We start from the raw sequence: 13,801 nt of genomic DNA on the forward strand, positions 1-13,801 counted from the left end.
GGGCTGCACGCACCCCCGGGCCGTTTTGGGGCGGCCCCGAGGTGCGGGGTGCGGGGTGCGGGGTGCGGGGTGCGGGAGGGAGGCCGAGGGGAGCCGTGCCGAGCCGGGCAGGTGCGGGCGGGCGGTCTCTGGAGCCCAGCCCCGTCCCCGCCTCCGCCGGGAGCGGCTCGGAGCAATTCCCAAGGCAACCCAGGCTCGACCCCCTTCCCAAACCCCGCCTCCCCCGGCCCGCCCCTCGCTCGGCTCCCGGGAGGAAGCCGTCGGGGTGGAAACTCGACGTGTCCGGGAAGGCGCCGGCCGCTCAGCCCCTCGGCCGCGATGCTGGACCCTTCGTCCAGCGAGGAGGAGTCCGATGAGGTGCAGGAGGAGGAGCGGCGGCGGGACGGGCCGGGGGCGCCGGCCGGGGGCTCGCTGCCGCCGCCGCGGGAGGCGCGGGGCAGGGAGGGGGGCGCGGGGCGGGCGGCGACCCCCGGCCCCAGCCCCAGCCCCTCGGTGCTGAGCGAGGGCCGGGAGGAGCAGGAGCGGCTGCAGCGGGAGGAGCGGGAGAAGCGGCTCCGGCTGCAGCTCTACGTCTTCATCGCCCGCTGCATCGCGCACCCCTTCAACGCCAAGCAGCCCACCGACATGGCCCGCCGGCAGCAGAAGGTGAGCCCCCCGACGGGCAGCCCCCTGACCGCCCGGACGCGCGGGCGAGACCCCCGGCATCTCCCCGTCGGCCCCCCTGAGGCGAGGGGCTGGAGGAGGGGGGCGGCGGGCACCGCATCCCCCTGGGAACCCTCCCGGGAGTTCCCGGAGCTGCCTCAAAACCGGGCGCTGGGGGCGCGGCGGGGGGCTGCGAGGAACCCCCCCCGGCTGCCGGAGGGGTCCCGGGGCAGCCGGAGCGCCCCGAGGTGCCCCCGAGCCCCGCTGCGGGGCGGGGAGGTGGAGGAGGCTGCCTTCATCCTCGGGGCAGCCTCACCAAAATCGCGCTGTCCCTCGAGCATCAGGGACGTGAGGGTCAGCAGGGAGGCGGCAGGTGGCCGTGCTGCCTGCGAAGGTGCTCGCTTCTGCTCCGTGACTTCTGAGCGACTGCTCAGGTAGAACACCTAAAGTTTCGCAACAGGGCACGGCGCTTCCAGACAACTCCTTTAAACGCTCAGTTCTTGAAGTGTTTGGTCTGAAATACTTGGAGCTGTTTTACTTTCTGTTCGGTTCCATAAAACGACAACAAAATGCCCACATCGGCTTCCAGCAGAGTATTGGTATGCCGCAGAAGGAATTCAGTTCTGCGTACCTTTTTACGATCCTGCTATTTGCATGTCTCTAAAGCTTTGTAAAAACCAATACAAAATGTTTTGGGGTGCCAGAGCTATCATGTGTGATCTAGGCTATTTGTGCTTAGTGAATTCTTTGACAAGTGAATGGGGTGGTAATAATATGATTATTGCCAGAAGAACATTTTGTTTTTTGTTAAGTTTTTAGGTGCTTAAAGAGTGAAACCCATATAAAGACTTTTCGTAAGCAGGAATCCAAAGAAAATCCCTTAAAATAAGGATTTTGCCCAGACTGGTGAGGGTTCCTCCACCCTGAAAGAGTCACCACAGTGAAGATATCTTAAGGGACATCTGCCGATCATCTAGTCTGCCCTGCTCAAACCTAGGGTGACAGCAGTAGTTCAGGCCAGCTGTGGCTTTGTCCACCTGAGTCTCAAAAGCCTCCAGAGACAGATCCCACAGCCCACCTCTGTGACCTGCTCCATCGCCCTCCGGGCAGTGAATTTTTTCCTCATCAGCCTCAAAGTTGCGACTTGTGGCCATCAACAGCATTAGATACTGAATGTTTAGAAGTTCTCACTGATCTCAGTCCCTAAATGTAGGAACAGCATTTTAAAAATAACAACAGTATTAATTATTTTTATTAATAAGATGTATGAAAGGAGATTGCTGATGCGCAGCCAATACAGAAATGTAGCACTTGTGGATGTAGCATATGAGCAGGGAACAGACTGATTAACAGAACTGACTTGATAGTTAAAATTAAATGGTACTCCTGTTAATTACTGTTTTTAAGTGAATTCTGCCTTTTGGCTTAACTACTGTACGTGGAAAGAGATTTTTGTTGTGTTTAGGAATTTAGCTGCAGGACCAGAGTGATTTGTCTCGTGCTGGTCACAAACTAATGCTCTTAAATAAGGTGTAACGCACAAAAAATTCTCTCTAGGAGTTGCAGTTCTTTCTAGAAGTAATAAAATATACATAAAAATCCTTCCTCTTACTTAACAATTCGATGTAATACCCAGTGAAGTGCTGAGAACGGTGTAGCAGAACCAGTTTTCAGAGTTCAGACAGGCTGAGGGGTGCCGAGAGCCAGGTGGAGAAGCTGCTTTGTGCTGTAACGTTGGCAGTCTGTGCTGCACATGCATGGGTCCCGTGTGCATGCTTTTGGATGTCCTCTGGCTGGACCCGTGCTTGGGTAAATCACTGCTTTATTTACTGAACGAATGTTCTCCCTGGTTTGCACCGTCCCTTCATCTCTCACTATTCCCCTGCACGACTGCTGTCTGTCAGTGGCTGGCCCTCCGTTGTGAGCTTCACTGAGGTCCCTGACCTGTGTTATTCAACAAGAGCCATTCACTGCCACACGTCCCGCTCGGCACCAGCGGGTAAGTGATCCAGGGCAGCGCTTTGAGCAAGAACCTGCAGTGCTCTGTGGCTCCAGCTCCCAGCCCAGTCTGTCTCTGGTGGTGCACTCTTTGTGCTTTTGCACCAGCAGTCTTTCCGATAACCTAAGAATAGTATCCACCCTGCTCGAGAGCAGAAGTAATTTGTGCTTTCTGCCAGTTCATTTGGCATATTGCTGAGCAAATATTGCAGAATGCAGTTTACTTCTTTTTTAATGTGGCACGTATTATCCAGTAAGGGAATGAGATGGGATTCACATAGCAAACATCCTCAGTTGCATTGTAATATCAGTAAGGAAATGGTTTACAATACGGCTGGATTCTTATGTTCTTTCTTCGGTATCAGATTGTAATCTACCATACAGTATCTTAAAACCATCATACTTAATGGACTGAGTTATACTAATTAAAGTAAAGAATTTTAAATGCAGTCAGTTTTGCTCCTCTGTTGCCTTTTCTCATCCTTCTTTCTTCCCACTAAGTAAAATTGGCTCAGCTCTATTGTCATATATAAGGTTAATTAAAAAAAAAAGAAAAAAGATCAAACTTTAAGAGAAGAACTGTGACAATTTACCAACATCCGTCAACTCTGCCAGCTTGTTTTGAATGCCAAATCCAACATAATTTAGCCTAAACTTTCCTGAAACACTTCTGTGTCTGGCTGCATTCCTTCTGTAATCTGTAAGATACGTAGTAGAAATATTCTTGTTTAACTGTTCAGAGTTAGTGAGTGACCAACTATTTCCGCCTGTCTTTGGCTACCGGTAGATTTGGGGTGAAGGAGGAAGAATAAGCATGGCATGATTTTTTCAGGGTGGTATAATAGAACCTGACAGAGTTGGAGTTAGTTCTGCAGAGTGTTAATCCTACTTCTAATAACATATCTTCGGTAGGTACTTATGGACATTTGACCATGCATTTTCCAAGTTTTTAGAGAAATATTAGTGCATCAATGTGTTGCATGACATGCCTTTAGCAAATAAGACTTGCCTGTCTTTGTTTGAAAGAGTCTTTGTCACGTTTTTGTAGTTTCCACTTTTTCTGTTGAATCTTCTGGAATATATGTTAGCATCTTTCCTTTTTTTACCTTTCTGCTCCTGTTCCTTCTTAGTCCAGCAAAAAAGAAGCCATAGTTAACTAATGTTGTTCCTTTTCTTTCTCCTTTTGCACCCCAGCAAAACTGAATCTCAAAACAGTCTGCAGGCTGACTTTGGCCTCAGAAAGTTCATGGGATTTAGGCGATAGACTTAATTGCAATCTCTGTGCAGCTGTCTTCCATCAAGACAAAATGGTGTATGTGAACATAACACAGAGCCAGTGACTAGATGACAGCCCTGGTAACTGTGGTTTACACCAGTCAGTTATATACCTTTACGTGTATACTCAGTTTTATTTAAGGAGCATAGGATAAAGGCAAGCTCTGTATCTGGGAGATGAGTCAAAGCTCCTGAGGAAGAAAGGGGCAATGAAATGCTACAGTTAAGTACCATCACCAACAAAAAGGTATTCATCCAGTGTTTTTCTTCCTCAACATCTTAAAATTTACTCTAGTAAAGCAGTCACACGGTAGAAATCCAAGACTGGGAGGGGAGTAATGCTCCTACGCTAAAGGAGATTTCCTAATGCATTAAAGGCTTAGTACATCAAAGCTGATAATTCAAGTCTTGCTTTCATAGGTGATAAGTAGGAGAAGTAATTGAGCCGTCTGTTTAGAAATCGTAACTAAAAGAGATTTACTTCATGAATACATTCTGACCAGTTGTCCTTCCATTTCCTCCATCTACCTACTTCCCTGTGAGTACATCAAAAATATCAAGTTATAGTTAATAGTGAAAAGTAGGAGTGGTAATATTCAATCCTTTATTTTTGTCTGAGCTTCATGAATTTGTTCTTTCCTGTTTCTTGGGCTTTGCCTCTAAAGAAAAGGTTCATGATATGTGTCCACTGAATGACTTTATCAAGAAAATGTTGGCTACAGGGTCAGACTTGATTCTCTGTATCACAGTTCTATTCTCAATGTCTTTATTTCTGCTGCACGAAGCCTCACTTATCCCTGTTTTTGAGCTGGTCATGTGTCACTTATTGATTGTCTGAGCACATTTTGGGAAGGAAAAATCATCTCGTGGTTTCACAGCCTCCTTCATGAGATGCTTTTTTCCACTTCTTAGGAAGGAGAATACATCCAAAGCCATTCTTATTGGAAATTCCAGATGTGCTTCAGAGGAAGAGCTTAACAAGAAAACTTGGCTATCTGGTCAAAATTCTGCGGAAGAGCTTTCTAGGAAGACATCTTCTATTCCTCCCTTCAATGTTTCCTTTACAAATCTTATTTCTTTTTATTTTTTATTTTTGATAAGGAATTCAGAAAGTCATTTTAAATCAAGTTTATTTACCTTCCTCCTCCCTTCACAAACACCTTGTCGTGATTCATTAAGCCACGGGTACTTTGTTTTCAATCAAGTTGGTATATTTTGTTAAGTCCTGTCAAAGCCCATTAAGATGCTGGCTTCCACAGCTCTATATTTATTAAGACAAGACTATTGGCAATCAGATCTTTTTACCCCAGTGAGAACTCGCTCTTTGGGAAAGAAGAAATTCATGTCTGCAGGAGGAAGGTTGCTCACTATGGGCAATTGAGTCAGCCATGGCTGAAGAAACACTGAAGGGTGATGAGTGAAGCAGAGCTTTCTGGTTACCAGCACCAATTCAGAAATGACAAACCTTCTGAGTTTTGATTTAATCTTAAGCTGTGCTGCTGCCCAGCCAGCTCAGCATTGATTAGGGTGGCTTGGCTGAAAGCTGGGCAGTGTGCTCGGAAAAATAGTCTTTGGTAAATAGCCGTGTAATGAAGTGGGTATGTAGGGACAGTCTGCAAACTTCATTCTACTATGCTGAAAAATTAATCAGTCTCTTCTTTCGCTTGCTTGTTTTGTTTTCCCTGCCTATTTTAGCCCATATTTGTCTTTGATATTTGACTTTTTTTGATCATTTGAGGAGACAACTTTATTATTATTATTTTTTTCTGAATGAGGCTGTTGAGTTCTTTCTGTCAGCCATGTGGTTTGACAAGTATGTTAACTCTGTTGGCAAATACCCCATTTCAAGTGCTGGAGAAAGACTACTTATTAGTTTTTCTACAGGGGAGCTGACAGGATGAGTTTGAGGAATCGGTTGACCGTCGCCATCTCTGCAGGAATGGTACAAGGGAATTGGCTGGTTGGGCTGCCTGGCATTTCTCACCCCTTCCAGGCAGTTGTTATTCTCCAGTTATATGCTTTGTGTATCTGAGCTGTTGGTAATTGGTGACAGAGAAGCAGAAACACCAGATCTACTCTTTTTGTCCTAATAATTCTCTCTGATATCATCAGAGAAATATACTCATTGCTGCTGTGGAGGAATAAAACTGGTAAAAACACTCTCCCCCTCCAAACCATATTCCTTTCCCTGCATCTAGAAAGGGTCAATGTGCCAAAACATTAATTACCATGTACTTGTCTTTAACTGTAGAATATTGCTAGAGCAGAAAATACTAGTTGGTTGCTAGTTGACTATTTTCTGAACGAAGCATTTCTTATAAAAGCAAATTTGCCCTTCCGTGCTTCCCCCATTCACACCATTCATGACTAGTTCATGTTCTGGGGCACTACTAACCAGTCACCTCACTGTTTGCTTACTGCTAGTTAGACTGTTTTTTCTTTCTGGCTTTGCACCATTTCTTCTTAATATCGGTGAATGTCATCCTGAAGTTGCCTTTTGTATATATTCTTTTGGTTTTTTAATGTATCTCTATATATGTGTTCTGCTTTCCTGTAACCCTTCTTGTTTCTTTTTTGTGTGTAGATGTCTACTACTTTGCTAGCTTAGCACATCCCTGTCTCCTGCTGCTTCTCTTTTATTCCTATGCTCACAGGAACTGGAAAGCTAATAGCTCAGGGAAAAAACTCGCTTCCCATTTATCAACGAGAGGTGGCTGTGGGGAAAGACGGCGTGATTTGTGTATTTCTGGGAAGGTGGTTGGCTCTCCCTTCTGATTTAGGGGTTTCTGTTGGGGTGCTAGCCTTTGTGCCTTGACTCTGGTCCTGTATTTAGTTGTACCTGAGCACCAGTTAATATATTACTCCACCTGAACTGGGCGCCAAGCTCTCATTTTTTTAAAACTTTTTAGTCTATAAATCTCTTTTCATATTTTTTTTTTGACACAGTTGTTGCAAAGATGCCCCCTGTATTTCTTTCCAACTTGCTCCTCTTGCTGCCTGCTGCTGTCTGTGGCATGCTCAGGTCTGGTACTCAAACTTCTCTGTGTTTTAGCTGTTGTCTTTCGGGAGGGGAGGAACAGCATCTGCTGAACTCTTATTTCCTCTGCCTAGTGAGCATCTCCAAAGCCTGCTTCTGCCTGGAAGTGCTGGCACTGAATTGAAAGCAGCCCAGCACTTGTGAGCTGCAGCTGATTCCCACAGGTTTCGGAATAGCAGCTGTGAAAAGTCAGTTTTCAGTTTGTTGCTGTGTGGGGGAAACTCTGAGCAGCAGGAGAGGCAGAGTGTTTGTATGTGGGTACCAGGCTGCATCAGCTTAGGTTTGTGTTTTGAAGGTTATTTTCACAGCCATAAGCGTTGAAGGCTTTTGATTATTTTTTCTTTAAAATTCTCAACAAGTTGATGATAATTCCTCAAAATAATTTGTTTCTGGTTCTTATTTATTTTGATGTGAGGAGATAAAGCGTATGCCTCTCTTCAAGCGCGATTACTTGTATGAATAAGTTTAAGAATGTTCTTGAGTGTTTTTCCTGTCAGGAAGAGGAAAAGCATTAATTAACAGCCTTGTGAAGAATGGACGGTCCTACACGGAGCACTCTGTAAACCCCATGATCCAGTGAAGAAAAATTAGAAAAAGAGAAGGTGATGGAGCAAAAATCTTTTTCCAGCGCTGTTTCCATTGGTTATTCATTTACATGCAGCTGTCTTGGCAGTGGGGTTTGGGAAGTAAAGGCCAAGCTTGTGTTCAGTGCAAGTAGCAGAGGGATGCTCAGAGCAGTGCTGTAGCAGAAACGTCCCTAGAGCAGTACTGTGAGTGGAATTGTTTGGGGCACAGACAGTGATGTGGAAGAAAAGACAAACTCGGACAGGGTGTAAATGAGATCTCCAAAGAGATGATGCACGTCTACAAAGAGTAGGGGAAAAGTGGGAATCGGTAATGGACAGTGTTAGAGGTATCGAGAAAATACATGGAACTGAATTCACTTTGGGGCAGAGGAACTGTTGAGCAAGAACAGTGACAAAGGAGTGAATTCATAGCAGGGAAATCCACTGGTCACGAGTTCTGCTTTTCAGTATGAAGCAGAACTGAAGGAGGAGTATCCTGGGGATAAGAGTTTGCATCAAAGGTACTGGGCTAGGAAAAAGAGATACAGATTAAGCTGGAAGAAACTGAACAGACTCAATGTCCGTGTTGGTGTAACAAAGAATAACAAGGGCAAAGAGTGGGTAAGAAACTTGATGCTCAGAAACTGGACTCCGTGGAAATCGGAGTGGTAGGATGTGTTTGGGAAAACAGTGTTTTCATGGTCCCAGATTTTTTTTTTCTGCAGAAGGTTTTAGTCATTTTATCAGCTTGGGATTTTCTTATGGTGGTTTCATGAGCTTTCTGTGAAAATAAAAAATAGACCTCCAGGCAGTGTGCGCCAAATATTTATCTTGCTAGTTTTAACACAGGATCATCCCTGGTTTGTGCCTATTGCTCTTACGTTCCTTCACTTATTTCTGAATTATGTATTCTGAGGCCTTGTAGCAGGGTATCGGCAACTGTTTCTCCACAAAAGTTTTCTAAGAATGTTTCATCATTCCAACTGCTTAATACATCAAATATGCATTAGTGCTAAAATATTAATGTTGACCAGTTTATTCTGATCCCCTTATGGATGGATCATAAGCAAGGGAAAGAAATGAAGAAGTGGTTGTTTTGATATAGGACTGATATTAAATCGTTGTAGCACTCTGTTCCCCTCAGATCTCCTGTCTTTCCTGCACTGTCATCAAAAGGCAGAGGATTTTTCAATCCCTTACCAGCAGGGATTGAAGAGCAGCAAACAGTGATATTATTTAGAGACTGAAATTTCAAATCCCATTAGTAATGTTCATCTAGATCTTGGAATCTTCAGGTTGCCTCTGCTGAGCAGAGTGGGGATATCTGCCCGAATGGGCACTTAGATCCAGCTCGCATTGACTTAACACCAAATGCAATGGCATTCTGGTACCCACACGTATGCTTACAAATGGGGGTTCTAAGTGTGCTGGTACATGCTTGATGAAATAATTGTAAGCATTTTAAGGTAACTAGTACAACATGCATCAGAGAATAATCTGCTTTATATGTTTCTGTTTTCTTTCTCAGCATGATTTGGCTCCCAAATTCAATGGCTTTAAAGACATCACTTGAGATTTTTAAGGCCAATTTCTAAAGTTGTCTTTCTCTGCCATCCAGGTTTTTAGGTACCATTCCTTAATGCTTCCAGGTCTTCTTCCATAATAATAGATGCTTGAAAATGACTAGCTATGTTTTGTGTATATAAAACTTATGTTTTACCACCTGGAAACATATTTAATAAAAAAAAGGCATCTTGTTAAGGTAATCTGGGAACTGAGATCTGGCAAGATGTGGATATATATATTTTGCTTATGTGTTGCTGAAAATAATATAAGAACGCTGTTTAACTGCGTAAGGTAGGGGGAATTTTAAGAGTAGTACTTTTATTCTAAGACCTCTTTACTTCCTAAATCTCAAGGAAGGAGAGCAATACACTGGAGTAGGGCTGGGCACTGTCTGTGGTCTTTGTTGGTCTTCCTCAAAGTTACATTGGCACAACTGGATTCTGACAGTCTTTCTGTTACTTTAATAAATGATGCTTTTCATGTACAGACTGCAAGTTGTAAGAATTAGAAGTATTATTTATTTAAAGTGGCAACAAAACTTTCAGATGTTCACTAAACCACGAGCTGCTTAATGTGTTCTGGATGTTCAAACTGTAACAAATTAACATGTTAATAATACATTAATTAATAACATGTTAATAACTACAGTGGCTAGTGAGAACTCAGTCTGGAACAGGTCTCTAAAGGTCACGGAGATGTGACAAAGTCATTAAGCTGGCAAAAACCTCCATGCATGACCCTCTTACTGCATTATAAGCTGTATCTGTTAAAAGTGCACTTAATCATGCAGAGCAGCAAACAAGCGAAGGAGACTGAAGGAGGCTGGCAGAGTTCTTCTGATAGTCTGAAAAAATCTGTCTAAGCCTGACTGCTCTATTTTGCTAAGCTGTGCTGGATGGTGCTGGGCTGATGTGCAGTGGCCGTGGGTGCTGTCCACTAGCTGGGAAAGGATGACCTGATGAGGTAAGTGAGTCTTTTAAAAAGCAAGAGCATCCCTGGAGGAACTTTATTGGTGACAGCATCGGTGTCTACATCAACATCTTAGCTCAGATCAGGAGTATGCTTTAAAGTCACCCTCCTTGTCCCCACTTGCAGAGACGGTGCTTGGAGCACACGGATGCTGCTGTTTGTGGGCAAAGCTAAACCAGAAGTTAGGTTCTGGAAGCACGTTAAGTCCTTGCAGCCAGACTGGTGGTGGTCTGAGGCAAAGCTGCCTGAAGTGGATTTAGGGTGGATGTCAGGTCGTCAGCATCAACTACTTTGCTCTGCGGATGTGCTCTTCTTGCATCACACTGCTTGCCAGAGGTGACCGGGGAGTCGGAGAGATTTAAAATACAGCAGCTAATACAAAGTCAAGAGATAGCTGGAACCTAAAAGAGATAAGTAGCACCACAGTCGCCTTTCTGAGCCAGTAAAGCAGGACAGAATATGAAATGCAAACATAAAACCGGCTAAAGTAACAAAGTGATACAGTCGTGCTATGCCTGAAGTTAATTAGGGCCAATAAGCTGCCCCTAATTACTAGAAGTGTGGGATTCTCAGCAAAGCTGCCTGGGATACTAATTAAAAGAACTGATTATAAGAAATAGAATGCATAATTAATGACTGGTAAATGATTTTCAAGATATCTTCAGACAGCAAATAAAGTGCCCTTGGAAAATATTGTGACACCCTGAGCCATCCATTGAATCTAATCCAGTAGATAGACCTGAACTGATTTGCAAGAGGTTGCTCTGCTTATACTTTCTAGTGCTGAGGTGGGGATTAATGGGGGCAGAATGACAGGTAGAAGAGGAATAGTATTTCCATTTTAATATCAAATGCTCTTTGTTGCTGTTTTTTATTATTATTTAATGTGTGACTTCAATAGACCCTGCTTATGAAATTTGCTGACATGCCGTATTTCTTTTTAATAGTTGGCTTTGCAATAGCCTGCTGCTGTCACAGCTGAGCGAGTTTTTAAAGCTTGGAGAGGACCTTTTGGATAGCATCCTCCCTGTGTTGATTATTAGCATGTGTATGCGTGGCAACTGTTTGCTGTCAAGTGTATGGGCCACCAAATGGACTATAATTACTCTTTTTTAGGTTCTTGGAAAAATAGCAATCTGAAAATTGTGTAAAAAGTTTAAGGATTTCTCTTTTTTTTTCCTTGAAAAAAAAAAATCTAGCCATATGAAAGAGTTTTTTAAAAAAATTTAAGCAGTTATTTAAAGGGGCTAATCAGGGGTTAAGTTTTAGCCAGGCACCTATTTCGGTGTTCCTGCCTAATTGAGTACTCCTTAATTTGTAAACTTGACGCGTTTTAAATAGCCCTGGTCCTCAATTACTTTGACATGTTTATAGAAATTTAGATTAGGAATAACAAAGCTATAATTGCTGGGAAATTGCATTGAACCCTGCGTGTGATTTCCTGGGCCACTTCTAAGCATCTGCCAGGGTCTGAGGCTGGAGGTGCGCTGAAGCACCAGGGCGTGAGACGCGTCTCCTGCTTGGCAGTAGAAAATGCTTCTGGGCTTCAATAACGGATTAGGATCTCTGGTCCTGTGAGGTTGTGATGTATCTGTGCATGCATTCGTGTGCTGGAAAGGAGGAAATTGTGGGCTCATGTAAGCCTGAAGTGAGGCTGGTGGTAGTAGTGGCACGTCCACACCTCCCTGGGCACCCTGGCACTTCTTGGTTCCCAGTGCTTATGGAGTGATGCTGAAGCCTTGAAGGACAGGCGCACACGGAAAATACACATATATATGGTTCTGTGTAAAATAACAAAGTATGTGCGAGTGTGAGAGACAGAAAGAAAGCTATAGATACTGATATGAGGGGAGGGGTGTTAGTGCTCCGTAGCTTATTATGGCCTAATCTGTTTTAAAGAGATTATGGCTTGTACCGAATAAAAGTCATTTAATATTATTAGTTTTTCAGAAAAATAATTTTTTGTTTTTGTAAAAATTGTAAATTGCTATTTATTTTATAAAAAACACAACCCCTTACCCCAGCCCCTCCTCTGCAGATGCATACTTTTGCCTTGGCTCAGTTTGGTAGCTGCTTCATATAGAATTAAACTCCTAAGCCTTGTGATAGGGAAGCAGAGTTGTTCTTACAGCTTTCGTTAATGGCAGAGGTTTTATTTTTTTATTAATATTGAGCTTTTGGGATTGATCTGATTTCTTAGGTCTTGCTCAGAGTGTGCCCTGTTGAATACAGTACGCTGATTTTGTACTCTTCCGTTTCTGCTATCTAGCTCTTACAAACATAAGATTTAAATACCATATTTGTCGCTGTATTTGAGGATGGATTTCTACCTTGGCTGCAGAAACTTGCTTTGGGTCAAAACGTGGCATATGTGTTCTCAGTGTGAAGGATAATTTATTTTCATAATTTGATTCAATTTGTATTTTTTCTTCAGTGGAAAAATAATTAGTTCCAACAGGAAAACAACTATACTAATTGTGTGAGTTCCTTTTTAAAAAAAGACAAACAAAAAATAAATCATCCCACTGCAGAACTGTGCAGATAGCTCTCTTAACTTTTTCCCATGCTGACTTCAATAAGCAACTAGCAGACCTGTCATAAGCCACTTTTCGGAGAGGGGAAAAAAGTTGCCCTATTTTATTTTTAGTAATGATGTGGTTACAGTGGAATGGCTTCTTCATATCAGTGATCAGCATCACACTGACAGTGCTAATAAGATAAATGGGGTAATGCATACTGATTATAATAGCAGCAGTGGTACGTGGATTGTGAGATTCTGTGAAGGTGTGTGTGATGTTGAAGCTCAGAGCAATACAGATGGTCAGCAATGCAAATCCATTTCAATCTATAATGCTGGAGAGCCTGGGAAATGAACAGAATTGCATATTAACATCAGAAGAAAATAGGTAGCCTCAAAGCTTTTCTTTCAAAAGGGCTGAAGGATTCAGAGCGAGAAACCAGATCATTTAGTCAATGAAGTGAACCCGTTCTTGGATGGTATATGCATGGGTGTGTTTAAGGCAGGTGTCAGAATATTTATTCACTATGGCCATTCATATGATGAAGTGAAAATTAGAACCTAAGGCACTATCAAAACGCGCTTGCAAGTTGCTTGCTAATTTTAAGCCTAATAAAATATTAAAATAATTTGTTGTGCTTTTTTTTGGATACTCAATAAACGAATACATGCCATCTTCTGTACTGACGTACAGAAAAGTGCAAAACACCAGAATGGACTAAAGTAACACAGTTTTAAAGAGGGGATGGCATTTAATTAGGCGATTTTTTTTTAGCAGGAGCCAAACGTGGATGCTTTGGAGTAGGCTGACTTAGGTACCCAGGTGCCGATGCAGTAGATCCTGCACAAATTACATGTGCATTTTCAAATTGTGTGCATATAACCTACTGAACCAAATTACGAGCCTTTTCTGAAAGGTGACATAAATAGGCTATCAGTAGGTTTCCCTTCAATAGTTCCTGTGTTAAATTAGGTATTTTATCCACCTGACAGTTCAGAAGATGCTTTGTGAAACATGGAGTAGTTACCAGGGAATAACGCCACAGCTGCCTGACAACTCTGCTACCTTCATTATGCCTTTAGTGATACCTGTTTAATTAAGTGTGTTGCTTATAACAAAGCAAGTAGTAAGATACACTAACAAAGCTACCATGCCTCAGGTACGCATAGTAAGCACCCTGGCATATATTGTGGCTGAACCAAGGTATTGCTTTGCTGTGCCATGGGAAG

At 43.2% G+C, this 13,801-nt stretch overlaps 1 protein-coding gene across 1 annotated transcript in view; it reads left to right on the forward strand.

Annotated features, from left to right (window-relative positions):
• Positions 1 to 233: 233 nt before the first annotated feature.
• CADPS2 (calcium dependent secretion activator 2) overlaps positions 234 to 13,801 on the forward strand; it is a 313,185-nt gene continuing 299,617 nt past the window's right edge. The window contains 1 exon segment of the mRNA XM_040549796.1: positions 234 to 645. Coding sequence (XP_040405730.1) covers positions 319 to 645 — 327 coding nt within the window. The 5' untranslated portion in view covers positions 234 to 318.

Source organism: Cygnus olor, chromosome 1, assembly GCF_009769625.2.
Source record: "Cygnus olor isolate bCygOlo1 chromosome 1, bCygOlo1.pri.v2, whole genome shotgun sequence".
NCBI lineage: Eukaryota > Metazoa > Chordata > Aves > Anseriformes > Anatidae > Cygnus > Cygnus olor.